At 45.6% G+C, this 27,492-nt stretch overlaps 1 protein-coding gene across 9 annotated transcripts in view; it reads right to left on the bottom strand.

Moving 5' to 3' along the window:
* Positions 1–27,492, bottom strand: part of KCTD15 (potassium channel tetramerization domain containing 15) — a 70,080-nt gene that overhangs the window by 30,403 nt on the left and 12,185 nt on the right. For all 9 annotated transcript variants that reach the window (XM_087971798.1, XM_026680150.2, XM_026680151.2 and 6 more), the window contains exon 3: positions 2,196–2,340. In XM_087971798.1, the coding sequence (XP_087827924.1) occupies positions 2,196–2,340 (145 nt within the window). The remainder of the gene's footprint in view (positions 1–2,195; positions 2,341–27,492) is intronic.

Here is a 27,492-nt window from a genome sequence, read left to right as displayed (position 1 = left end):
GGCATATGTTAATAATTTAATATGCTGTGCTGCAATAGAGCCTTTTAATTTATTTTATTTATGCTGCTTTACTTTTTTTGCTACTAATGGTTTGAATTCAGAATGTTTCAAGTTTCAACATTCCCTGTTTGAAACAGGAGGCTCCAACTATGCTGTAAGTCTTAAAAGCTCAAAAAGATGTTTTGAATTCAGCTGAAACACATTTCATGTGGTTGGGGCAACCTGTTATAAACTCTTAAATGTCTAGACTGTAGGATCAGATACTTTCCTGTGCCTTTTCTAGAAATTGTCACAGTGAAGCATTATTATTTTGTATACATCTGCCATTAAACCTGAAATATTTGGATTGTGTTGTTTTTTTTTAAGGAGGTTTAAGTCATTCAGGGAAAGCTTTCGCTCTACAGGATGGCCATGCATTTTTGAAGTAACAATAAAAGAATAAAAATATATTGCAGCTATAGAAGTACTTGACTTACGTCAGCAATCGGAATGGGAATTTCTGTCACTAAGGGACACCCCCAGCAGGGGAAACACACACATTGGAAAGCTGCGTTGGCCGGGAATGGTTGAGCACAAAGCAAAGCAGACCTGTGCATGGCAAAGGACGCCCTTTCCGAACTGCAGGAGCACTTAGCTGGAACTTGACACGAGGCACAATGCTCTCCAGATTGTCCATGCCTCCTGTTGGTAGGTTTGCTGCTGCAGCCACCCTTTCAAGACCCATGACTGTAATGCCCAACGCCACCCTAAGCTCATGCGGAAGCTCCCCTTTCAAATTACACACCTGGAAAGCTCACCACGTGCACAGAATGCACTAAACCAGGGGTGTCAAACTCAATTTCATTGAGGGCCGCATCAAGATTGTGTTTGACCTGGGGGGGGGAGGGGCATGGTGGGGATGGCAAGGATGGGCGTGGCCAGCTCCACGTCACTCATCGAGGCTCCGTTTTGGGTCGTGATGGCTTCCTGCAGCCCTCCGTCAGTGAAATCGGAGCCCAGGAGGGCCGCGTGCAGAGAGCTGCAGGAGGCCTTCATGGCCAAAAACGGAGCCCAGGAGGGCTGCGCTCCCGAGCTCCATTTTCACTGGCAGTGGCACTGCCGGCCGTCCTTCTCGGTTTCCAGAGCGGGCCCTCAGGCCAGATCTAAGCACCCTGCAGGACGAATGTGGCCTGTTGGCCTTGAGATCGACACCCCTGCACTAAACCAAATAACATGTCACCTGAAGCCAGAGGTAGAGCAGTACAAACTGGTTCCCAGTCAAGCGCATCTCTAGTACATAACGAAACTAATTAAACTAGGGGTTGTGTGGTTGTGGACAACATTTTGACTTTTTGATCCCGGTTGACCCATTCCCAGCCTTGAAGAATCAAAGAATTCATTACTGCTATAAAAGTGATCACCCCGTTATAACCTTTTAATATGAAACATTATAATCAGTATATACATAACTACCTGGAATTACTCATTACTTTAATTCTACTTTAATCTAGTTTTTATGCTGGCTCCATCTCTTTTCTGGAAAAGAACCTGTAGCACAAATCTCAAATATAAAATGCACCCCGTTAGTCATGAAAACACTGTGTTTCTTGGTATAGCATGTTGTGTGTTTCCAGGTATAGCATCAGGGGTGGCATTCTACTGGTTCTGTCTGGCTCTGTAGAACCGGTAGCTCTGAAGAGCAGCAGACATAGAACCGGTTCTATGTCTGCTGCTGTTTTGGCCCACCCGCCCGCCTGGGCTCTTACCTGACCTTTATTTCCTGCTTTTTCAACCTCAGCTGCCATGCAAGGCACAGCTGCGGTTGAAAAAGCAGGAAAAAAGTGCGTTTTCAAACGCTGCTTCCCTGCACGCAGCGCTGCTCAGCTGCCCAGGCAGCAAGCTGACGAAGATTTACACACACACGCAGTGTGCAGGGAAGCACATCGTAAATCACCAAACCGGTAGTTAACCCTGTTGGATCCCACCCCTGTATAGCATGTTGTGTGAACCCAGACAACTGTGGTTTATTGAACAAACCATGGTTAAGCAAACAGTAACTAAGCATGGTGTCAGCCTCTGACATGAGTTTGAAAATGGCAAACTCTTTTCGCAGTGGTCTGTTTAGCCAGAGAGGACAAAAGAAGAAAGAAATGTCAATTAATTAATTAATTAAGAAGAAGAAGAAAATCAGATTACAGGTTTCTTGCCTGTCTTACCTTAAAATCCTCCGGGAGCAGCAGCTTTGAAGTTCTTAAGAAGCTCAAGATGTATCTGAATATTTCACCATCTCGATCAATGAAATAGTGTTGTTTTAAACTGTCCAAGACAATCGGCTCTGTGCCATTAAAGAGGCGGCTTATTCTAGGGAGGCAGAGGGGGGAGAAAAAGAAAAAAGAGTTGGCAAAAGGAGCAGAAGGCTGGGGGGGAGAAAGGCAGCACGTCCTTTCTAAGGTCCTAGGGAGCTTTCCTTAATGCCATCTATACCAGGGGGGTCTCCAACCTTGGCCACATTAAGACTGGTGGACTTCAACTCCCAGAGTTCCCCAGCCAGCTTTGTCGCCAAGGTTAGAGACCCTGGTCTACACTCACTTCCAGCACAGGAAGCTGCGGAAATGAAGTTTGTCCTGCAGAGTAAACCACACGCATCCCAAAGAGTCAAGTCACATTGCCATGAACATGACCAAGAACCACAAAGTGATGACAGTCACAGGATTAGCTGACTTGAGGAAGAGGAGAAGCCCAGATGACTCCAGCCCAGGGGTCTCCAACCTTGGCCGCTTTAAAACTTGTGGACTTCAACTCCCAGAGTTCCTCAGCCAACTTTGCTGGCTGAGGAACTCTGGGAGTTGAAGTCCACAAGTCTTAAAGTTGCCAGGGTTAGAGACCCTTGCTCTAGAAAGCAGGCCAAAGGAATCGTTCTACAGCAGCCGTCCCTCCTTTCCCTCCTTTCCCGAGACTTGCAAAAGAAAGCCCTGAGGACGGGCTCAGATGGCTCTTGTTCAGGAAGACCCAACCACGACTTGAACCACACAACCAACCGAGTCCTCAGCAGAAACCCAGCCCTGATGGGCGTCCGAGATGAGGGCAGGCAAGATGTCCTGTGTGTCAGGATTCCAGCAGTGACCCCCATTTAAATCATGAGTCTCGAGCCAAACTTCCAAAGGATTTATTGGGAGTTAAAATGTCCGGCACTGCCTGGGTGCAGCCGACCCTTGAGGCACATCATTCATTGTCACCCTTGACCCTGGTTTTCCCCCACCCCCTGGGTGTGTCATAATTCATATTCTCCAATCATCCATAGCCAAGAGTCATCCATCATGCTCTCCAGTTAGAATGTTGCACGGCACAAACTCCAGTCACCTGGTTACTATCTTTGAAAACATTTATGGAATGCCGTTTTGGTTTTCCAAGTGGCTGAACTGCTCCCCCCTCCCTTTCTGTTGGCAACTCTAAAAAGACCAGAGAAATATTTTATGGTCTTTTTAGAGTTGCCACTGTGCTCATCACAGGCAGCCATGGGAACTGGCAAGTCAGTCCTGCGGGGAGAAAGGGGGCATAAGGGGAATCTCCCCTAACCAGCTTCTGTTCTTGGCTCAGGAACCATGGTTTGTGAAACTGAAGGCATTGGCATCCAAACAAGGCATTTTTGCAATGGCTCCCCTCTTTTTAAAAAAATTCCAGCCATGTCTCATCTTTTGGGAGGGGGAAACTGCGTGGTGCAATCTCTTGTGGGGCCCAATGTCCCATCTGGGTTTTGTTTTTTTCCTGTGTGTACAAATGTAGCCTACTTAAAAAGCAAAACCCCAAACGGCTCCTTGTCAGAACAAGCCACACATTTCACTCTCTTGTCGTCTGGCTGCAACGTATCTCCAATCTTTTAAAAATCTCCCATGGCCGACTTTTCTTGCTGGAAGAATGCTTGCCTCTCTTCCCACTCCTTCTCCCCCTTTCTTTCTCTGCATCTCTCCGGAAGCAGAGAGGCCCCCCCAGGCATCTGGGCGCAGTTTTTTTGACTCAACACGGGTAGTTTAGGGACAGGCTGCTGCCTCCCTCCTCCCTGGATGGCCCAGATCGAAGCCTCCTTTTGATGTTGCCTTGTCTTCCCACTTCATGTATAATTTTCTTTCCACTATCGGTCCTTAATCTGGAGTTTCCAGTTCTTTCTAATTTAGTAATCATCCGCAGATTTCATTAATATACTTTCCATCTTTACACTCCTCTGGGTTGATTATAGAGATATATTTAATATTAGGAAGTTGATTAGGAAATCATCTTAGTAAGCGCCTCAGTGTGCTTGGTTACCTTGCCCCATAGCCACTCATTATTAGGCCCTGGGTTCCCAAAAGGAGCAGGAAGGTTTGGGTGGCAATCCAGTGCCTGCTACAGCAACTTGGCCAAAACTTGCCTGGATCCAAATCCTTGAGCCATCCTGCGCTTTGCAAGATCCTGGCTTATGTCAACGGGGGACACGCCCACTTCTTTGAACACCCTGGGAACCCTGGTAGTGTGGGGTTGCCAACACACATCAACGGGTTTTAGAGATACCGAAGATACCATCCGTGCTGAAGGTGTTATCTGTGAGAACCAGGGAATTTACCTGCAGCAACCGAGCCGGTTATGTGCAGTAATGAGGACCTTGTCGGGTTTTGAGAGCTTTCAGATGATCTAGAGATCAGAGAAGAAAGCCTTGAGCCAAAGCTAGTTGCAAGAATATTCTTTGTCTGCCCCCAGCATTGCTCAAGAGTAAACTTTGAGATTTGGAACAGCTCCTGTGCTGTTATTCTGGATCCGTATTAGCAGGACAACAACATTTACAGTGCAATTGTCTAGATAGCGTTCGAAACAGTTCACTGCAAAATAAATCTAACCAGCAGATGATCTTCACCAGGAATGCTTGCATGTCTAGGACCTCTTCTTGCTTGCTTACATTTGCCTTTTATTTTTATTTTATGTTTTTTGGCAAGCAGAAGAGCGTCCTTCTATTTGAACTCAAGGCCACCTGAGACTCCCTCAAGATTTCCTTGTTCCTAAATCACACGTTTAACAAGGCAGAAAGAGAGGAGGGTTACTTTATCGTATTTAATTTTGATGGTTTTATATACATATGAAGCAAATTCTATTTTTGTCCTGAGCTCAACCATTAGTTTCTATAATGCAGCCCTCAACATGTCGTAAAATCAGTGCAGCTTTCACTGTGGGAAAACCCACAGAACCTCCAGGGTTGCAAAAATACTTTGTGCAATGAAGGGTTAAATCCCCTCAACCCATGACTGCAATTGGACTGGATCTGCTTTCAGCTCCTCTTGATTCAAAGCAGAATTAATCTACAGGAGGATAAAGTGATAAGGCTTGTCCTCAATTTTATATGGAATTAATTTAGCAATGCAGCAACGCTAACAAGAACATGGGTAGCATTAATGCATGTGGTTTGCTGGTGCTTGCAGGAAGTTTTTCCTTTCCTTTCATACGAAGGGCTGGTCTCCACCTCTTTCTCTTTTGTGCTCCCTTTTGTCACTATTTCATAGGGGGGGAAAAAGGCAAGGAAACGATTGGTCCATTAGTGGGAGAAAGCTGCAAGGTGGAAAGCGACAGGAGAAAGCAGAACCGCTTAATTTGTGTTTTGCATCTGGCTTTACACAAAAAGAAAAAACAGTTCAACCTATCAAAAGCAGTACTGTAAAAAAGAGATTAGGAATACAAATTAAAATAGGCAAGAAAATGGTAAGTGAGCACCTGTCCACCCCAGATGAGTTCAAATCGCCAGGACCGGATGGATTACACCCCAAGGTTCTGAAGGAAATGACAGATCTCAGAACCACTGAACTACGGTAGATCTTTCAAAGATCCTGGAGAACCGGGGAACTGCCAGAGAAACTGGAAAAGTGCTGATGCAGTTCCCATCTCCTAAAAGGGGGAAAAAATAGATCCAAGAAACTACAGACCTATCAGCCTGACCTCAATACCTGGGAAGATTTTGGAAAAAAATAAGCAACGGATCAGCAAACACCTAGAGGCAAATGAAATCATAACCATGAGCCAACATGGGTTTGTCAAAAACAGATCATGCCAGAAAAATCTCATTGCATTCTTTCACAAAGTGACAAAATTAGTGGACCAGAGAAATGCTGTGGATATAATTTACTTGGACTTCAGTAAGGCATTTGATAAGGTAGAGCACAACCTACTACATGCTAAAATAGAAAAATGTGGGTTAGACACCACCACCAGATGGATTTGTAACTGGCTGACCAACCTCATTCAACATGTAGTCCTCAATGGAACTGCATCTACATGGAGGGAAGTATGCAGTGCGTACCCCAAGGCTTAGGCCCAGTACTCTTCAACATCTTCATCAATGATTTGGATGAGGGGATAGATGGGGAACTCATCAAATTTGCAGATGACACCAAGCTGGCAGGAATAGCCAAACACTCCAGAAGATAGGCTTAAGATACAGAAGGATTTTGGGAGACTTGAACACTGGGCGCTATCTAAAAATATGAAATTTAATGGTGAAAAAAGTAAGGTTCTACATTTAGGCAAAAAAAACAACAACACCTAAATGCACTGGTATAGTATAGGTGGTACCTGGCTCAATAGTAATTGTGAGAGGGATCTTGATGTTCCAGTGGACAATCATTTAAATGTGAGCCAGCCGTGTGCTGCAGCTGCCAAAAATGCCAACACAGTTCTAGGCTACATTAATAGAAGATTAGAATCAAGATCATGTGATACCACTTAATACCACTTTATAATGCTTTGGTAAGGCCACACTTGGAATACTGCATCCACTTTTGGTCACCACGATGTAAAAAAAAATGTTGAGATTCTAGAAAGAGTGCAGAGAAGAAAACAAAGAGGATTGGGAGACTGGAGACTAAAACCTATAAAGAACGGTTGCTGGAACTGGGCTGGCTAGTCGAGGGAAGAGAAGGACCAGGGGTGACATGATGGCAGTGCTCCAGTATCTCAGGGGATGCCACAAGGAAGAGGGAGTCAAGCTATTCTCCAAAGCACTTGAGGCAGGGGTGGGCACCTATTCCCGGTTGTTAACATTCTAAGCAGTTCAGAGAACCGGTTGTTAGAAGAAATTACTGGCCTAATCCTGTAAGGAAGGCAGGAAGGAAACATTCTGGTGTTGCTTACAGAAATTGCCTCTCCGTTAACCCTTTTTACATTCTTGGCAGGACTAGACTTCCTCTCTCAGGAACCTCTCTGGAGTTTTTTTCCCCCTCCTTTGCTGGTACTTTGCTTGTGTGGAGTGACTATTCAAAGTTACAATGGCACTGAAAAAAGGGAGTTATGACCATTTTTCACACTTATGACTGTTGCAGCATCCCCACAGTCATGAGAGGTCAGGTGAGGGGATGCGTGCCTCGATGTGAGTGATGTTGAGTTGGCCACACCCAGCCAGTCACATGAGCACCAAGCTATGCCCACCAACTAAGCCACACCCACAGAACCAGTTGTTAAAAAATTTGAATCCCACCCCTGACCTGAGGGCAGGACAATTAGCAATGGGTGGAAACTAATCAAGGAGAGAAGCAACCTAGAACTAAGGAGAAAGTTAGTGGAAGCACTTGTCAGTGGAACCACTTGTCTCCAGAAGCTGTGAATGCTCCAACACTGGACGTTTTTAAGAAGAGATTGGATGTCTGAAACGGTATAGGGCTGTGAAGGCGAACCTATGTCACACGTGCCGGAAGTGGCATGCAGAGCCATTTCCCCCGGCACCCAAGAGCTTGCCCAGAAGAGCTCCACTGCACATGCGCGCTGCTGTCCGACAGCTGATTGTCAGGTGTCTGGCGTGCATGTGCGGGGGGGTGCACGGGAGACACGCGCACATGGGCAGAGACGCATGGCATGCAGAGTGACTGCACACGTGTGCACAGATGCACGGCATGTGGGGGAGTGATTACGTACAAGGGGATCGCGGGGGCAGGCACAGGGTGTGTGTGGGCCTTCTGGGCGCTGGCCCACGAGCGCGTGTGCAATTATCAGCATGGGAGCCGAAAAAAGTTTGCCACCACAGGTATAGGGTTTCCTGAGAAGGGAGCTGGACTAGAAGACCTCCAAGGTCCCTTCCAACTCTGTTATTCTGTTTCCCTCAGCCTGAGTTTTTGGTTTTCTCTTTGATGAAATTGCGTTTCTGTTTAAATCCATCTCCCCAAGCCCTTTGCATATTCCTATCTGGTCAAGAAATGGGCAGAGCCAGCCACCCAAAGTGAAAATTTTTTTGCCCCCTGCAAGGACATTTGGCTGACAATTTTTAAACGCGGAGATCCAGCATGAGTTCCACTTACTTCTGATCTGACTTCCTTTCAAGCACGCTTGCTGCGAGGCAGAAAAACACATCCCAGGGGAACCGAGTAAAACCAAATTATTATTTATGTAGCTCAGGAAGCTGTCTTCTTTAGCTGCAGTGATGATTAAAACTATAACCATAAAAGGGGGAGGGGAGAACCTCCGGCTTAAACCACAGAGAAGCGCAGGGACGGGGACACGGAACACTTGACAACACTGGAAATTCAATTCAGACTCAAAAAGGCACTCTTAAGTGAGGTGGACCCACCCCCGAAGAGGCCCTGCCTTGGACATCAGCTTCTTTGACCCTTTTTATTCTGTGTAGACAACCCTGCAGCATGATATGAGAAGATGAGTGGAAATACCTGTCCTCATTATATAAAACAGGGGTCTCCAACCTTGGCAACTTTAAGCCTGGTGGACTTCAACTCCCAGAATTCCCCAGCCAGCTTTGCTGGCTGGGGAATTCTGGGAGTTGAAGTCCACCAGGTGTCAACTAAAAAGATATTCCTTTGGTCTTTTTAGCTGCCAGAAAAAGGGAGTGGAGGAAAACCAAGGCATTCCTTAAATGCCTAGATAATCACCCCGGCAGCCCAAAGTTGCCGGAGCGTTAAGAAGGTTATTGGAGAGCATGATGGATGATTCTTGGAGATGGATGTGTCCCATTGCAGAAGTCACATCCAGGGGATGGGGGAAAGACCAGGGTCAAGGGGGAAATGTATGATGTGATTTAGTATCGGCTGCACCCAGCTGAATGCCAACATGGCCGCTCCGAATAAATCAATTTTCTTTTCCCTGAGATGCGGCTAGAGACTTTCTATTTGAATGGGGGTGGATTTGTTGGAGCCCTGACACCAGGCTTAAAGTTGCCAAGGTTGGAGACCCCTGATATAGAATATAGGAGGTCTTCTAGGCTCAAGGCAGGAGCCCTTCTATCATCCCAGTCAAATGGCCATCCAGTCTATTTTTGAAAACCTCCAGTGATGGAGTAGGGGGTGGGAGCTGTTGCACTGACTAATTATTCTGTCAGGAAATGTCTCCTTGGCTCGGAATTGGATCTCTCTTTGACAAGTTTCCCACCTATCACTTCTGGTCCTGCCTTCTGATGCTTTGAAGAATAAGTGAAACACACACACACTCACACGTCTTGTCTGTGACAGCCTTCAGGTATTGGATGAAAGTGATAACCTCCCGTTCTATAACAGATAATCAGAGTTCGAAGGGACCTTGTAGATTATCTAGTCCAACACCCCCCATCCCCCAAGCAGGAGACCCTACACCATTTCAGTCAGTGTCATTTAGGCAGGGACCCTGAGACTAACGTACAGATTGTAAATGAAAAATGTAGGGTCCAATATGTGAGCACACATAGACACATACACTGAACTTCATCTTATACCAGAAGTCTCCAAACTTGGCAGCGTTAAGACTTGTAGCTATGCTGGCTGAAGAATTCTGGGAGTTGAAGTCTACAAGTCTTAAAGTTTCCAAGTTTGGGGACCCCGTGATCTAAACAGTGATAGGAACTGAGTTGGTGGGGGTCTTGTATGGACAGCAGACTGCATGGATTTAAACTTTTGGGCAAGCCAAACCAATGGGTATCCCGAGATTCCCAAGCAAACTTGTTCACTGTGATTTCATCCAAGATCTGTGGTTGAGCCACCAACATAACAACGCCCTTTCTAGGAATATCGTTGACAATCCAAGTCTTGGCCTTCAGAAAGGGGTTTACGGAGCGCAAGAAAAATAGAGGACAAACCAAACAGCTGCTTCATGATAAGGAAACATTATGGCAATTGACTTCTTTAGTTCTACTTGATTAACAGAATTGGAAGGGACCCTGTATTGTAGGTCATCTAGTCCAACCCTCCACCCACCCAAGCAGGAGACCCTACACCATTTCTGAGAGATGGCAGTCCAGTCTCTTTTTGAAAGCCGCCAGGGATGAAGCTCCCACAACTTCCCAAGGCAACTTCTGTTCCAGGGGTTGATGGTTCTGTCAGGAAATTTCTCCTTATTTCCAGGTTGAATCTCTCCTTGATCAGTTTCCATCCTTTATTCCTTGTTCTCCCCCGCTTCGTCTTTTGATAAACTACACACAGAAGCATTTGGCCGTCCTTAAAATACAGAATGCTACTTACTGATGCCAAAAGGAGGATTTCTGTACCTAAAGATTTCAAGAAGAATCCTCCTGGCTGTGGAAAGAAGGGGAAGCAACATTTGCTATCCTAGATGCTGTGGGGTTTCCTCCCTTCCATTGGGGACATGGAGAAGTGGAGAACAGCTGGAAAATCCCTCCTTTCTAGTGCTGCTCTCCATGTGTCCTGACCAACTTTCCCATTCAAAGACTTGCGCTGCTGACAGAAGTATGTACACTCTCAACTTAAAATATTTCCTCCACCCCACCTTCAATAGCAATAGCACTTAGACTTATATACCACTTCACAGTGCTTTATAGCCTTCTCTAAGTGGTACACAGAGTCAGCCTCTTGCCCCCAAACAATCTGGGTCCTCATTTTACCCACCTTGAAAGGATGGAAGGCTGAGTCAACCTTGTTGCAGTCTAACCACTGTGCCACTATGACAGGAGAGAGGGAGGGAGGGAGGGAAGGAATATCAATAGCACTTAGACTTATATACCACTTCCCAGTGCTTTCCAGTCCTCTCTAAGCGATTTACAGAGTCAGCCTCTTGCCCCCCAACAATCTGGGTCCTCATTTTACCCACCTCAGAAGGACGGAAGGCTGAGTCAACCTTGAGCCTGGTGAGATTCAAACTGCCAAATTGCAGGCAGCCGGCAGGCAGCAGAAGTCGCCTGCAGGACTGCACTCTAACCACTGCACCACCGCGGCTCTTCAGAAAATGCTAGCTTCTCAAGACACTGAGAAGGTGCACAGTCTTTGACACTGGGGTTTGTCAGGGAGAAAAGGATATTTTTAGGGGTGAGGAAAAATGCTTTGGCTTGGAAACAAATCTCTGGAGAATGAGAAATAGAGATGGAGAAGAATTCCCAGTTTCCCTCAGGGCATGAGCCCCAAGACCATGTTTGTCAACCCCAGAAAAACCCATCGCTTGCCTCCCAAGCGTGTGCTAACAGCAGTTGGGGAAACCCAAGGCTGGGTGTCTCCGCCGGATTTTGTCTTCCCAACTTCCCAAAGGAAGCAACCTGGCTCTCACCTTAAAGTGAGCCAAACCCTCTGAAAACAAGAGGACTGGAAACTCTGCTGCCTTCCCAACCAGCTCGGACTGCTTGCCCAGGTACTGGAAGGGGGATGGGAGACTTTCTCCTAATCAGGTCCAAACAGAGACTGGGACTTTTTTCCATTGATCAAAATGGAAGATAATCAGTGGTGGGTTTCAAAGAATTTTCCTACCAGTTTGGAGAGGTTGGTTCGCGCGCGCATGCGCAGGGCTCAAACACCGTCCTCTGTATCAACGCTGGTGAACTGTGCAGATATGCCTAATGGGCGCACACCTAACGCGCATGCGCAAAAAGGGCTCAGAGACCGCCCTCCTTACCAACGATGGCGAGCTCTGCTGTTTTTTTAAGCTCAGCTGAGGCGTGGCAATCCGCTCGGCCGTGCGAATCAGCGGAGCTAATAAAACAGCAGAATATAGGAGACGTGAGAGGTAAGAGCGGGAGTGGGTGGGCGGGGCCAGCCAGAGGTGGTGTTTTCCGGTTCTCCGAACCAGTCAAAAATTTCAATACCTGTACGCCAGAATCGGTCAGAACCGGCTGAATACCACCTCTGAAGGTAATGCCATTTCACTCCTCTGCCTCGGGTTGAAGAGCTGCAAAGCCCTTGGCCAGGTGAGATGCAGAGCCCACCTTTTCCCCAGGGGCTTCTGTTAGCTTCTGTTAGGAATCTCCCTTCACTTGATCCCCACAACATGCAAGGGACGTTGGGCTGAGAGAAAGAGACCGGCCCACACTTCATATTTGAGGATGCCCTTCCACGTGGCCCTGGCTTCACACCTTCTGTGATGACCCAGGGCATGGCACAAAGGCAACACACAGTCAAATAAGCAAGAAAAGTCCCTTTATTATCTCCAACTTTGCCCCCAATGTTCAGGTTACCTTCGGCTGCAGAAAAAAACCCTTCCAGGAACAGCCTTTAAATGGAGGAAATTCAGTCCAAAAACAAAGTACATACAAACTGTAAATAAAAATCCACACAAACCACGCTACAGCAATTAACATGACAGGGCAGGAGAAGGAATTGCAGACTTCAAAGGCCAACAAAACACACACAGTTGGGAAGATGCCAGGAACCCAGATAAGCCACGACAATAACAGATAACTCACAATTTGCTTCCAACAACTTTGCTGTGCGCAGCTTCCCTTTTTAAACACTCTGTTCCCAGCTGCAGCTAATGAAGGGAATCAGGGCCCTTTCCTCCCCCGTAAGCCACGCAACTCACATCGCTCCCTTCTCCATTCCTACCCTGCGTGCCCGAGGATGAAGAGGGGATGGGGGCCTGGGTCTTCCTCTGAATTCCCTCTCCCTTGCTTACCTCTCCCCTACTCTGCCCAGCCAGACTGTGCCCTTCCCCAGTTTCTTCCACAGCCAATGGAGCCACCCTCCCACACCCTGTCAGCTGTTTGGCTTCCTCCTCCGAATCAGATTCTGACAGGGCCATGACACTTATATTGATGGTGTGATTTAAGCGAGCTTTAAGAGATCCCTCTAAAATGTGCTCTTTTTACTCTGTCCAAACATTTCCTGCCCCTGTCCTCTGTCATGCTAGCCTAATAATAGACTAAGCCTATTATTAAATGATAACTTTCCTAAACTGGGGCCTTACAGATGCCTTGGCTCTCCGTTTCCTCGAGGCCAATGATGGCGAACCTATAGCATACAAGTTAAAGGTGACTCTTTGTGACATTTTAGGTGACATGCTGGTGTTTACCAGCACCTGACAACAACTATTCTTGAAAGCATGCCTTGTTCCCACACATCTGTAGAGATTCTCAGCCATCCTGGTCATGGTTGTCCCAAAGGTGCTTTTTCAGGAGGCAACTGGACTTTCTGTTTTTTCTTGGAAGACATTTTGCTTCTCATCCAAGAAGCTTCTTCAGCTCTGACTGGATGGTGGGCAATGGAAGGATTTATACTCCTTGCAGACAGCTGGTCCTTTGCATCCTTTTAGATGTTTTCACATGAATTTCAGAGGCTGCCAGAGGCCACACAAGAATGGGGCGTGCTCTCAGAAGGCCTCCGGAAGTCACATGAGGGGGACTTGCTCCAAAAACGGAGTGTCCTTTCTCTTGGTTTTCGGAGGCTGTGGAAAAGTATTTGCTGAAGCCGCTTCAAGAATGAAGGCCTCGTGCGGCCCACGGGAGGTCTAATGGGCCTGGCAACAGAAAGAGGACATTGCCTGAAGGTAAATGGTGCCCTGAGGATCGTAAAGAGCCCAGGATGTGGAGCAACTGTACCATTCTCCAAGGCCCGTGACCAGCAGTGGGGGCACGAGGGCTGAAGTGGAGCTCTGGACCTCACTCAGCCTTGATGCTGCCGCCGAGTGCCATTCTGTGTGTGTGTGTGTGAGAGAGAGAGAGAGAGAGAGAGAGGGAGACAGACAGACAGACAGACAGAGGCAGACAAGAGACAGACATCACTAGAGATAAAGTAGGCATTTTCCAACTTTTTGACACTGAGCCCCAAAGGTTTGCCATCATTGCTCCAGGCCTGGTGTGTGTGTGTTTGTGTGTGTGTGTGTGTGTGTGTGTGTGAGAGAGAGAGAGAGAGAGAGAGCATTTTGTGTGTGTGATTGAGAGAGAGAGAGAAAGAGAGAGGGAAGGGGAAGGAGGGGGAGGGAGAAAGAGAAAGATGGGATAGATGCAGGGAGTTATAATCTTACACATAATGGAGGACATCAATTTGAGAAGCTCCTTCCATTTTCCAGGCTGACTTTTTTTATTATAAGTTTCTTGGGGCTCTTGTGCCCATAAATTGGGGGGGAACCCCCATCATGCGTCATGGTGCTGTGAACAAATACATGAATTTAACTGTATATTTAAATATACGCAGAATTTCCTTTTGTTTCTGAAAACGCGCTAGTCTACTCAGATCCACCAGTTCCTGCCTTTTCCTTCTTTCCAAAGGACACTCTCGCCCATTTCTGTTCCTGCCCCAAGTAAACACTCCCTAGCCAGGCCCCAGTGTGCCCTTCGGGGAGATGCTAGGCTGCCTTTAAACTGCCTTGGCTAATCTTCCCACATCGGCTGCCTAGAGCTCCCCTCCAACGCCCTCCTGGCATGGCTGATCCGGGCAGGCGAGGCAGCTGAATGTGTTTGAGTGGCAACTCCCATGCCATTCTAGGCTCAGCCGTCTCCTCTAACCCACCCTCCCAGCTCTGCCCCAAAGCAGGAAAAGAAATTGCAAATGAATTTTAAAATAAAGAAGACGAGGGGGGAGGGAAAGGAAGCAGTCAAGCTGCAGCTGACAATGAAGAACAGAGCTGGGGCATCCCTTGGCGGCTGTGCTGTCTCCTCTTAGGCAGCAGGAGGAGTTCGGGGGGAGAGACCAGAGCACGGGGCAGGGATAGCCGTCATGCAAAGGCACAAAAGCCATTCGAAGTTCCCAGCTCCTATGGGGAGAAGGCATCTTCTTATAAATAGCAAATGCAGCTTGTTTGATTCCCATTAAAAAGAGTTTTTCCTGGGACATTGAACTTTCTACCGCAACAGCTGGGCCCTGGATAAAATTACAACGAAATATAATATTTTAAAAAACAGGAGCGTCAAAGATTAGTAGGCAAGCAAGGGTATCAATTCTCAGCCCAACAGAATGGCCTGTGTGAAGTTTTCAATTAATTGGAAAAAAAATCCCTCTGCCACTGCCACGTGTGCCTTCCAAGCAGGGGTGGGATTCAAATATTTTTACCACCGGTTCGGTGGGCGTGGCTTGGTGGGCACGCTTTGCGCACTCGCACACACTTTGCATGCGCACGCATGCCAGACGCGCACTTTGTGCAGGCGCGGAGGTGTTCCAACTCGCCTCCTGCAAGCCTGCACTCTCCCGGTCGCTTCAGCAGCTGCCGTGCGGCACTCTTCTGTGCCGCGCAAAGCAGCTGCGCTTCAAATTCAGAGGATAAAGGTGAGTCGGGGAGCCCAGGCGGGCGGGTGGGCCCAACAGCCAAGCGGTCGAGAGAACAGGTTCAGTCTCCGCTGCTCATTGCCGCTACCGGCTCAGGAGAACCGGGCCAAACTGGTAGAATACCACCACAGCTTCCAAGGCAAGGGGTACCAACAGCATAGGCATAGCACAGGCATAGGATTGTCCCCAAAACAGCCCTTCTTCCAAAGGGCAGGAACTTCATTTACTCCCTACATACAAGGAGAGAGAGGTGTGTGTGTGTGTGTGTGTGTGTGTGTGTGTGTTTCGGTGGTGGGGCTGAAACTCCATCATGAGAGCTCTGAACTACAACATACATGCGTTGATAAACTTGTAATACAGATGCTGAAATATTCCAAGCCAAACCCCAATGAATTTACTGGCTGGGCTCACAGATTCTGGACTGCCGTAATACCTGTGTGGCTTCTTTGCTCAGATTTAGCATGAAGTCACAGTGACAAAACACGGCTTAGCGTGCTTCTTGCCCCGTGTAGCAAGCATCCCAGTCCGAGGAGAGTGCCGTCCCATCCTTCTTCAGAGCAGACAGATGGGAGCAGCTGCTTGCGCCTCCAGTCTAAGGTGTGGCTTCCCCGGGCGGATACCTGGGGAGGCTGTTATACTTTGCATAGATTAAGGGCTGAGCCCGTTTTATGGCTTTCGGTGACTGCCTCACTGCAGACACGCCTCTTTCACATCCTAGGCTCCCGCAGCCAACTCACTCTAGAGAAAGATTGGGTGGTTTGGGGTTCAAAGTGTTATGAGACTCAGCCTCTTCGGGGGTCTCCCAAGCCATGATAATGGTCAGCTGTCATCCCACTCAAGATTGTCCTGCTGTGAGAACCAGGACATCAATTACACCGGAATATAGGTTATGGTGGACACCTTTCTTCAGCTTAACATTTAGGGGAGTGCAACAATGGTGCTTAAATCCCTCCCAGACATCACATTTCTAGCAGCTCAGCACTTGAACCGCTTCTGTTTCTCCCTGATGGGAGTGGTTTAAATTTCTGGAGGCAATTCCCTGACTCTCTGGCACAGCACGGTCTAAATCTCCCTTGCAGAGAGAGCTCTTAAACATGGTTTTCAGCAAATTGCGCAACTAACGTTTTAATTTTTCAGCCGTATCTATGCTCTTTAATGGATCACAAAGGTATTTTCCCTGTCCCAAGTCACAATTCAATGGCTCATTTATGAGAAACACCCTCTTTAAAGACTCAGATTTGACTTGGGGGGGCCCTCAAGGGCAAAACTTTGGCCAGCCCAAGGGACCACTTCTCCTCTTGCCCGCTTCCCCCCCATCCTTCAGGAAGGATGTCTTGTGTCCCCAGAAAGCCGAGAAGACAGAGCGAAGCTGACAAGTTCTCTGAGCTCTTCCCTCTCCTCCGTGCGGTGTCTGTCATTTCCTCTTTGCTCAGATATGGCATTCAAGAGGCAGAGGTGGGAAACGTGGCACTGCCGAGTGGGAGGGGCATTCCCCAGGAGGCAGCAATGGGTGCTGGTGGGAGGGGGGCAGCCAAGTCTTTGCAAGATGCCCAACCCCAGGAAATCAAGATCAAGGGCTTCACAGTTACCAGAAAAAGAAGGAATCAAAAGGCCCTACTTGAGAGTTGTAAGATCGCTCTCTCAAACTTGATGTGCAGACTGCTTGACTGTTCAGGCCAAGGGGCTTTAGAGGTATTCCTAAAATATAAGCACCCTGAAATCACTTATACCATTGCTAAATCCCAACCCAAGTCTTCGCTCTTGTCCCAACCTACAACAGAAGTATTAATTGAGATGTGGTTGTATTCTTAAATCATATGTGGTTGCTTTAATGTCTGCGCTCTAGTCTTGGACTAGAGTGATCAAATGATGTTTCTTCAAACCCTCCCAAACGAGGGTGTGTCCCAGAGCACGGGCTTATGGCAGATAGAAATCAGAAATACATGAGCAACGATGCTCACTGTAGTTATACAGTATGTAGTTAACAAATAAATATTAGTCAATGAGACATTAAATCTGATCTAGTTTACCTGGGACTACCCTCAGCATATATCCCCTAAACCAGACTGGATTTTGGAACCTTGACTAAGGCAAGATGGGATCCTTTGTTTTTTCCTCTGACATTTTTATTTATTTATTTATTTTATTTATTTTGATTTGTCAATTGCTTATAAGATAATAGGTATAAGTATATACATAGTTATGAATACATGAAATGGGTACATATAAGAAAAATAAAAGAAACAATAGGACAGGGACAGTAGGCACGTTGGTGCGTTTATGCATGCCCCTACAGACCTCTTAGGAAAGGGGTGAGGTCAATAGTAGATAGTCTAAGGTTAAAGTTTTTGGGGTTTGGGGAAGAAACCACAGAGTCAGGTAGAGTATGCCAGACATTAACCACTCTGTTGCTGAAGTCGTATTTCCTGAAATCAAGTTTGGTGTGGTTAACCTTGAGTTTGTATCTATTGTGTGCTCTTGTGTTGTTATGGTTGAAGCTGAAGTATTCATTGACAGGTAAGTCATTGCAATGTATGATTTTATATACCATACTTAGATCAGAATGAAGACGGCGTAATTCAAGGTTTTCTAGGTCTAGAATTTCAAGTCTGGTGGCATAAGGTATTCTGCAACGAGTAGAGGAGTGGAGAACTCTTCTTGTGAAATATTTCTGGACTTTCTCAACTGTGCTAATATCAGATAATGTGGGTTCCAGACTGATGAGCTGTATTCGAGTATTGGTCTAGCAAATGTTTTGTATACCCGAGTAAGTATGTGATATTACCAGAGAAAAAGCTATGTAGGATTAGGTTAACAACTCTTAATGCCTTTTTGGCTATGTAGTTGCAGTGGGCTCTAGCACTTAGATCATTAGAGGTGAGTATTTCAAGATCCTTGACAGAGTTTGGATCATCAACAACATTCCAGAGAAGAAGAAGAATGGCCTCCTTATCTATCCTTAGCAAAGCTCCCTTCATCAGAATAATACTTTGCTCTTTTTAATGCTCCTCCTGCCCACCTCCCAGGAAGCAAGAAACAGGACGGGCCATTTTGCAACCTCTGTTAAGTATGCAAAGTTAGATCTGGATTAATAGAAGAACAAGCCATCTTGTACCCTTGGGCTTAAACAAACAGGATATGGGTGATGTTAAGGCACTGGGCTGCCCTTTTATAATAACCACACAACTTTTGAGAGAGAAATCTACCCTGATTTGCAATGCTGTGTGGCCACGAGATTTTGTTGATCAATGTCTAAATTGGACACTTTTCAACCAAAGGGCTGAGAATATTTGCTTGCTTGAAATTTCCTAGACTTGTGCCGTTTCTGAAATGCATTTCCGAACCTTTTCTTTTTCTGGCTTTTGCATGTTATATCATTTACAGACTATATGTACTGTTAATTTAGATGACGGCATTAGTATAAATAGTGACAGATGAAGTTGATATCCATATGTTTATGTTTATTATTCCATTAGGTCTGAATTATAATTCATTTTGTCTTATGGAGGTTTTTTTAAGATTGGACAGCCATTTGTCTGGAATCGTATAGAGCAGTGATGGCGAACCTTTTTGTTGTGGTGTGCTGAAAGTGTGTGCGGGCAGGCATCCACAAGGCACTGTGCCCCCCCTATGCATGCAACACCCCCACTCTGCCCTCTTATCTGCACTGCACATGTGTGCGCCTCCCAGCTGATTTTTGGCCCGTTTGAGGCCGTTTTCGCTCTCCCAGAGGCTCGAGGGAAGCCTCTGCAGCCTCGGGAGGCCGAAAAATGGGCCTTCTGGAAATGCCGAAATGGGCCCATTTTCAGCCTCCTAAGGCTCCAGAGACTTCCCTCGAGCTCCTGGGAGGGTGAAAAAGGCCTCCCCCAGGCTCCAGAAGCCCCCCATAGGCTGAATACGGGCACTTCCAGTATTTCCAGAAGGCCCATTTTTCAGCCTTCCGAGGCTCCAGAGGCTTCCCTCAAGCCTCTGGGAGGGCGAAAAACAGCCTCAAACGGGCCAAAAACCAGCTGGGAGGCACGTGCATGCGCAGTGCAGGTAACTTTGGCTGGGGCTCGCGTGCCCGCACAAATGGCTCTGCGTGCCCCCTGTGTCATGCATGCCATAGGTTCGCCATCATGGGTATAGGGTCTCCTGCCTGAGCAAGGGATTGGACCAGAAGACCTCCAAGGTCCCTTTCAACTCTGATATTCTTCATTTTGTATTTTGATATGCTTATGCTCTTCTTTTTTGTTTAAAAACCTTTTAAGAGCAAGTTAGCAAGACACAACACGCCTGCACAAGCGATTGAGTGTCTGTGGCATTCTAATCTCTCTCCCCAAATCAAGCTTACATACAATACAGCAAGGTTTGTTTAGGAACAAAACTGAAAACATAACTGTCACGGGAAACAAGATTCATGCTTTAGGTGTCACTGAGTCTCATGTCCACTCATGCTCCGTTTATTTATTTTCTTCTTTCTATCCCATCCTTTGTACAGGCTCTTCCCCTTTCTCCCAACCACCACCCTGTAAGGTAGCCCCTCCAGGGAGCTTCTCGGGGAGGGTTTGAACCTGGGTCTTCTGGCTCCCAACACAGCACCTTCAACTTTATCCCACAACAGCTTTGGGGTAGAGAGGGCAGGATTGACCCAAAGCCTCCCAAAGTTATCTCTCATGGTGAAGAACTCAGTAAGAATTGAAAATAGGAAAATTTCATGCTATGGACCAGAACTGTCCGTCCCCCCCCAACATACCTTTTTTAATGTCCCCACTTTAGAGTCAGCATGGTAGGGGTTATAACAGAGAGCACCCCAGCTCCACAAAGGCCATTTTCTTCCTATTTCACTGTCAGTGTTGAACCAGAGATATCAAGGGAAGCACCTTCAATATCAGGTTGCAGATGTGTGTCCAGCCCAGCCTCCCTCAAGGCGGGATGAAGGCTCAAAGGCTGCACAGGATGCTAAACCAGTATCAGCAGATTATGGTTCACTGGACTGGTTCGTAAATTAATCTACTACACAAATGCACAGAAGGGGTGACAGTAATACGAGCATCAGGCTGAGGGTGTCCTGTGAATGCAGTCCACTGGTTGCTACAGGGCCTTACTATTCCTTTCCCGGGGCGACTTCTTGAACAAAGCTGGTTTGAAGAGCCTTAGGACAGCTGTCAAATAAAAAAGTTAATTGCCTTGTGCTTTGTGTGAGCCAAAAAGTTACATGATTCCAGCAGACAGGATGACCTACAAAGGCAACCAGCCATTAGCCTCCATAGACTAGACAGATGGGTTGTAAAACTGAGCCTTTTCCTGTTTTTTTAAAGATGCTTTAACATAGGAATGCAACACGCTATATAAAAGTAGTAAGATTACCCCAGCAATAGGCTTAAAAATAGACTTTTATGTCTTTTAGACAAAGTTTTTTTAAAAAAAACGGAGTGGCTTGTTTTAAGCACAGAAAAACTGCACATCAATTTTGTTTTCACTTCCAATCTCTTTTATTCCTTTTGTGATATGTCTTTTATATCATAAGGTTGATCAGTTTGGTGTAGTGCAGTGGTCGCCAACCAGTGGGGCGGGGACCACTGGTGGTCCGCGAGAAAATTTTGGTGGTCCACAGAGAAATGTCACCCCCAAAGCAATTAATCCAGGCTGCATGGGAACACAAGACTTGCGTCGCTTGCATTGCAAACAACACAAGGTAGTGAGGGGAAGGGGGGAAGGGCAGAGGGGGGGAACTTGCCCCACTCGCCCCATGTGCTTTGCCTGACTACTGGGCTTCTTCTTTCTGCTTCTTTCTTCTACTTTTGGCTGCATGCAAAGCAGCAAACTCCGCCAGAAATGGGTCTTTGGGACCCTGCAAGGCCTCCTGCTCCAAGAGGCGGCACCGGCATGACAAATCTCACAAAGACTCATTTCTGGCGAAGTTTTGGGGAGAGAAAGAAAGACTTCTGCTGCTTTCCTTGCATGAAGCCAAAAGTCTCTCTCTCTCCCCCTGAGAATGGAGCTGGAGACGGTATCCTGCAATCCCAAATAAAGAACGATCGATCGGTAGGAAAACAGGGTGGGGAATTTTCCTGCAGACTTTTTTGGGGATTTTCTCAGGGTCTCTGCTGCTTTTGGCAGAGACCCTGGGAAAACGTCAGCAAGCCACCATCAGTTAAAATTCATATTAGTGGTCCGCAGGATTTAAAATTATGAGTTTGGTGGTCACTGAGGTCCAAAAGGTTGGCGACCCTCGCCTAGTGGTTAAGGCACCTAGCTAGAAAGAGAGAGACCGTGAGCTCGAGTCCGGTTCATAGCCAGGAAAACTGGCTGGGTGACTTTGGGTCAGGTCCCTCTCAGCAGAAGCCACTGCACAGGGATGTTGTAGGGAAAATAGGAGGAGGAAAGTACGTTGGATATATTCATTGCCTTGAGTTATCTGTAAAGATATTAAAGGCAGGATATAAATAACTATAATAATATATTTAATTTACTTTATATGTTTAATAATTTATTACTTAAAATCAATATTTACTTAATAAAATAAAATAAGTTTGCAGGCAGGAACTGTCTTGTTTTTTTATTTATTGACTGGTAAAACAAGAAGGCTTTCTTAGTTAACAGGATATTGTAGTAACTTTTTGGTGAATAAATAATTTAGATACAAAGTCCCTGAATGAATCCAAGGGTGAGGAAATTGGAGAAGTACGTGGATAATTTTTAGCCAGGAACATAGCCCTGGTGTGCAATTCTTATAGGATATTACAGGATATAAAATGTTTCCTGGATTCCCTTGTAATCACGGTGGACTTTCAGTCACGTTTGCTTCCTCTTGGCCCCCCCAAACTATGCATTTAATGGAGTTTTCTTCCACTGAATAAATTGCTTGACACTTTCGTCTCAACAGCTGGTTTACATATGCTTCCAAGGGAGCATCTATCTGGTTTTAGACTCCAATCCAATGCAACCACCTGACTGAACATTGGGACTGGTCACTTCTCTTCTTGTACCTTTCTAGGCTACATCCCCCCAACACACACATCCCACATACACAAACACAAAACCCTCAACTGGGGCAGAAGAAAAGCAGGTGAACAATAATGAGTCACTTGTACCCTTACTGTTGACTGTTTCCTAGTATGATTTGATTGCTTATTGTACCCTGAGACTATTATTAAGTGTTGTACCTGATGATTCTTGACTCTTGATGAATGTATTGTATCTTTTCTTTTATGTATATACTGAGAGCATATGCACCAAGACAAATTCCTTGTGTGTCCAATCACACTTAGCCAATAAAGAATTCTATTCTATTCTGGAAAAAAAATGAGGATCTACCAGAGCTCTCAGAACAACACGGTCAAAATCTGCCCCAAAATAGCAAGGTGGCAGTTTCTTCTCTATTTAAAAACACGATTTAAGATGTAGAATAATGGTTATTCTGTTTTTAACCATTATGGTCTTAAGACGCAGGCATCAATGCATCACCAACTGTTTCAAGATAAAAGGGCGAGGAGCAGTTTCAGCTCTGAGGCCTAATCCCTAATTTTGGTTGCCTTGTTTTGCTTCTGAGGGCAACACTTCCTAAAGCCAATGGGGCCGAAGGGAACTAACGGATTAACAGAGTTGGAAGAAACCTTGTAAGTCATCTAGTCCAGGGGTCGCCAACCTTTTGGACTTCAGGAACCACCAAACGCATCATTTTAGATCCCAGGGACCACGAACTGGTTCTGTGGGTGTGGCCTAATTTGTGGGTGTGGCTTGGTAGTCATGTGACTGGCTGGGCATGGCTTATATGTAAATATTATAAATATTTATATAAATATTGAATTTTTTTTATAAAAAAAGAGCAACTTTTACCCAAAATCAGGCAAAGCAGGCAGGCAGATTGAGTTGCTCACAGAATCATTCAAAGATCTATCTATCTGCCATCGGCTAGCTCAGTCTGTCACATAAAATTTGCTTGCAAGCAAACCTTCAGTCCTAAGGTTCGGCTGTACTTAAAAGCAGAGCCGAAGACTAGCTAGAAAGCAAGAAATCCAACCATTTCCTGCTTCCTAGCTAATCTAAATCTCCCAGCACAGCAGAACAGATGATAGTCGGAAAAAGGAAAAATAGAAATTTAGCAGGCAAGTTTACCGGGTAAGGAGTGAGTGGGTGGAGAGGGTACCTGCGGGCCATGTGGGCCAGCCTGGATTAATTGCTCTAAGGGTGAGATTTCTCTGCAGCCCACCAAAATTTTCTCGCGGCCCACTAGTTGGTGACCGCTGATCTAGTCCAACCCCCTACCCTGCCCAAGCAGAGATCGTACATCATTTCTGACAGATGGCAGTCCAGTCTCTTCTTGAAAGCTTCCAGGGATGAAGCTCCCACAACCTCGGAAGGCAACTTCTGTTCCATGGTTGATTGTTCTGTCAGAAAATTTCTCCTTATTTCCAGGTTGACCTTACTCAGTTTTCATCCATTATTCTTTGTCTGGCCTTCGGGTGCTTTAGAAAATAGCTTGACCCCTTCTTCCTCTCTGTGGCAGCCCCTCAAATGTTGGAAGATATGTCTCCCTTGGTCCTTCTCTTCACTAGCCTAGCCTTGCCCAGTTCTTGCAACCGTTCAAAATCCCCCCTCTGATATTCCTTCAAACACAGGTAGTCAATGAAGTCTAACAAACATTAGTGCCAAGTAGGTTTCAACATGCAGCCATACAAAGTTAAGTGCTTTGGGATTTTGTAGAAAGATTGTGTTTCTCCTGCCTGTAAATGTTCTTCCTAAAATGTCCCAGGAACTTTTGCAGATCAAAATTGTATCTAGTGACTGAACAGCATAGAGAATTATGATCATCCAGATTTAATACATATAATTATCTGCAAAGATGAGAAGATTCCTTCTGCAAAGGAAGGGACAACACACATTAAAAGTCAAGTATACCAAAGTGGCAAATTAATTTATTTAGAAAGTTCTAGATGCATATTTCCCAGTAACAACACGATGAAAGAGAATTGAAAAGCACCAACTCTTTCAAATTTAAATAATAAATATCATCAGGGTATTCTTCTAGAATTATAAATACTGATTAAGTCATTCTCAGATGGAAACCACTGTCCAATGAATTGAGAGCTACCAAGGAATGCAAGGCTAGTATTCAGAAATGTGATTTTCAAGCAAAACAGACAGGAAACAAGGATTCTCAGCTCCACCTGAGAATTCGTTGTTTATAACTGGTCACTTTTGTGAGGACATTCCCTTTAATAATCAAAGATGGATGGATCGGAGGGTCTGTCACAAAAAAGAAGGGTCAAGCTATTCTCCAAAGCACCTGAAGGCAGGATAAGAAGCAATGGATGGAAATTAATCAAGGAGAAAAGCAACTTAAAGGAGAAATTTCCTGACAGTGAGAACAATTAACCAGGGGAACAACTTGCCTCCGGAAGTTGTGAATGCTCCAACACTGGAAGTTTTAAAGAAGATATTGGACAATCATTTGTCTCAAATTGTACAGGGTATCCTGCCTGAACAGGGGGTTGGATTAGAAGTTCTCCAAGATCTCTTCCAACTCAATGGCTCTGATATGATGTCTGTCAGTTCCTTCAGAATCTTGGGGTGTAATCCATCTGGTCCTGGACAGGTGCTCCCATCATTTTCTTGCCTATTTTAACTTGTATTCCTAATCTGTCTTTGTTTTGATAGGCTGCACTGTTTTTTCCTTTTGTGTAAAGACATGCAAAAAAAATGAGTTAAGCAGTTCTGCTTTTCTCCCTGTTGCTCGTCACCTCCTTGCCATTTTCTCCCACTAATGGACCAATCATTTTCTCGACCCTTTTCTTGTTTTTTACACATTGAAAGAAGTTTTTGTTATTTTTTGACTTTTGTCACAAGGCTTATTTCATTTTGAGTCTTAAATTTCCTGACTTCCTCTTTGCAGACTCGGCTATTTGCTAATATTCTGCCTTAGTTATGTGCCCGTTTCCATTTTTTATACTTGTCCTTTTTGTCCTTCAGTTTATCAGATAATTCTTTGTGTAGCCATGCTGGTTTCTTTTAAGATCTCTTATTTTTCTTCTTCATTGGAATTGTGCTAACTGGGCTTTTATAATCTCACTTTTCAAATTTCCCCAAGTTTCTTGGGTTGTTTTCCCCTTGAGGATTCTCATGTATGGAATCCTTCCCAAGCTTTAAGTTTATTGAAACCAACTCTCTTAAAGTCTGAGACTCTAATTCGACTTTGTTCTAGTGCTTGTGCTTGCATAACGTCGAATTTTAATACTGCATGGTCACACACATCCCAAGTTCCTGTAACTTCAATGCCTTCGATGAGCCACGGTGGCACAGTATTGTACTGCAGGCAGCCTCAATGTTCACTGGCAGCAGTTCAATCCTGACCGACTCAAGGTTGACTCAGCCTTCCATCCTTCTGAGACGGGTCAAAGGAGAACCCAGATTGTTGGGGGAAATATGCCGACTCTGCAAACTGCTTAGAGAGGGCTGCAAAGCACTATGAAGCGGTATATAAGTCTAAGGGCTATTGTATTCTATCATTTCATTGTTAGTGAGAATTAAGTCCAGTATGGCTGACCCTCTAGTTCTCTTTTCTACTTCTTGGGAGACAAAGTTGTCAGCTCGGTTTGCCAGGAACCTGTTTGATCTTCCATTTGTTGCAGAGTTTGTCTCCCAGTTGATGTCAGGATTATTAAAGTCCCCTATTACTATTATGGTGTGCTTCCTATATAGCTTAATTAATCTGACTTAGGAAAATGTTCCTATTTCCCCCGTTTGGTTGGGTGACCTATAAGATAATGCCATTCTTTTTTTTTCTTTTATATTGACCCAAATGCATTCAAGATGGTTTTCATCATTGTTCTGCTGTGTTTCTGTAGAGATGTAGTTATTTCTTATATATAGTGCAACTCCCCCTCCTCTTTTATTAGGTCTATTTCTTTTAAACAATTTAAATCCCTCTATCTGTATATTCCATTCATGAGTTTCATCCCACCAAGTTTCTGTAATGGCAACAATATCCTATCTGCCCTCATGTACTTGCATTTCTAGCCCCCCCCTCCCCCCCGCTTCATACTTTGTGCATCTGTTGTAGGGGCTTTTCCTTTTGACTGACCCGGTATCTGCTTTCTACACAACCTGTTTTATTCTTGAGCTCCCCTTCATCCTCACCACCTGTTTGATTAGTGCGCATGAAATGGATGAAACGGAATATCTATACCTCTTTCAGTCTGGATTCAGATTGAGTGCTAAGGCAAAATAGATTTTGTTTATTACCTTTGGTAGAGCTTTTATTGAAAAAGAAAGGTTTCACACACAAAAAACACAAAGCATTAAGCTACAGTGCATTCAGAAGGTCTTCATGTACCCCCCCTTCACTTTGGTCAGTTTTGTTATGCTGCAGTCTGATTCTGCAGTTGTTGAAATTCATTTTTTTTCTCATTAATCTACACTCAGTACCCCATAAGGACAAAGCAAAAACAGAATTTGAGAAATGTCTGTAAATTGATTAAAAAGAAAAAAACTGAAATGTCATATTGGCGTTAAGTATTCTCTTGGTACTTCTGGGCAAAGCATGTTTGGCAGCAATTACAATCTCAAGTCTTTTTTTGGGGTATGATGCAACAAGCTTTGCACACCTGGATTGGGGAATTTGCTGCCATTCTTCCTTGCAGACCCTCTCAAGCTCAATCAGGTTGGATGGCAACGGTCAGTGGACAAGCCATTTTCAGGTCCCTCCAGAGATGTTCAATCAGGTTGAAGTCAGGGGTCTGGCTGGGCCACGCCAGGACATTCACAGAATTGCTCCTAAAGCCACTCCTGTGTTGTCTGGGCTATGTGCTCAGGATTGTTGTCCAGGCCAGTCTGAGGTCCTGAACGCTGTGGAACAGGTTTTCGTTGAGGATATCCCTGTACTCTGATCCATTCGGCTTTCCTTCAACCCTGACCAGTCTCCCAGTCCCGGCTGCTGAAAAACACCTGCGCAGCATGATGCCCCCACCACGCTTCACTGTTGGGGTGATATTGGGCAGGTGATGAGCGGTGCTGGCTTCCTCCAGACGTAATGTTTAGAATTGAGGCCAAACAGTTCAATCTTGGTTTCATCAGACCAGAGAAACTTGTTTCTCAGTCTGAGAGTCCTTCAGGTGCTTTTTCGCAA

The sequence above is a fragment of the Notechis scutatus genome, chromosome 9 (assembly GCF_049901735.1).
Source record: "Notechis scutatus isolate UNSWTSFEM ecotype Mainland chromosome 9, rNotScu1.2, whole genome shotgun sequence".
NCBI classification, from domain to species: domain Eukaryota; kingdom Metazoa; phylum Chordata; class Lepidosauria; order Squamata; family Elapidae; genus Notechis; species Notechis scutatus.
The sequence above is the reverse complement of the archived record's forward strand: the minus strand, read 5'-3'. Positions and strand labels throughout refer to the sequence as shown.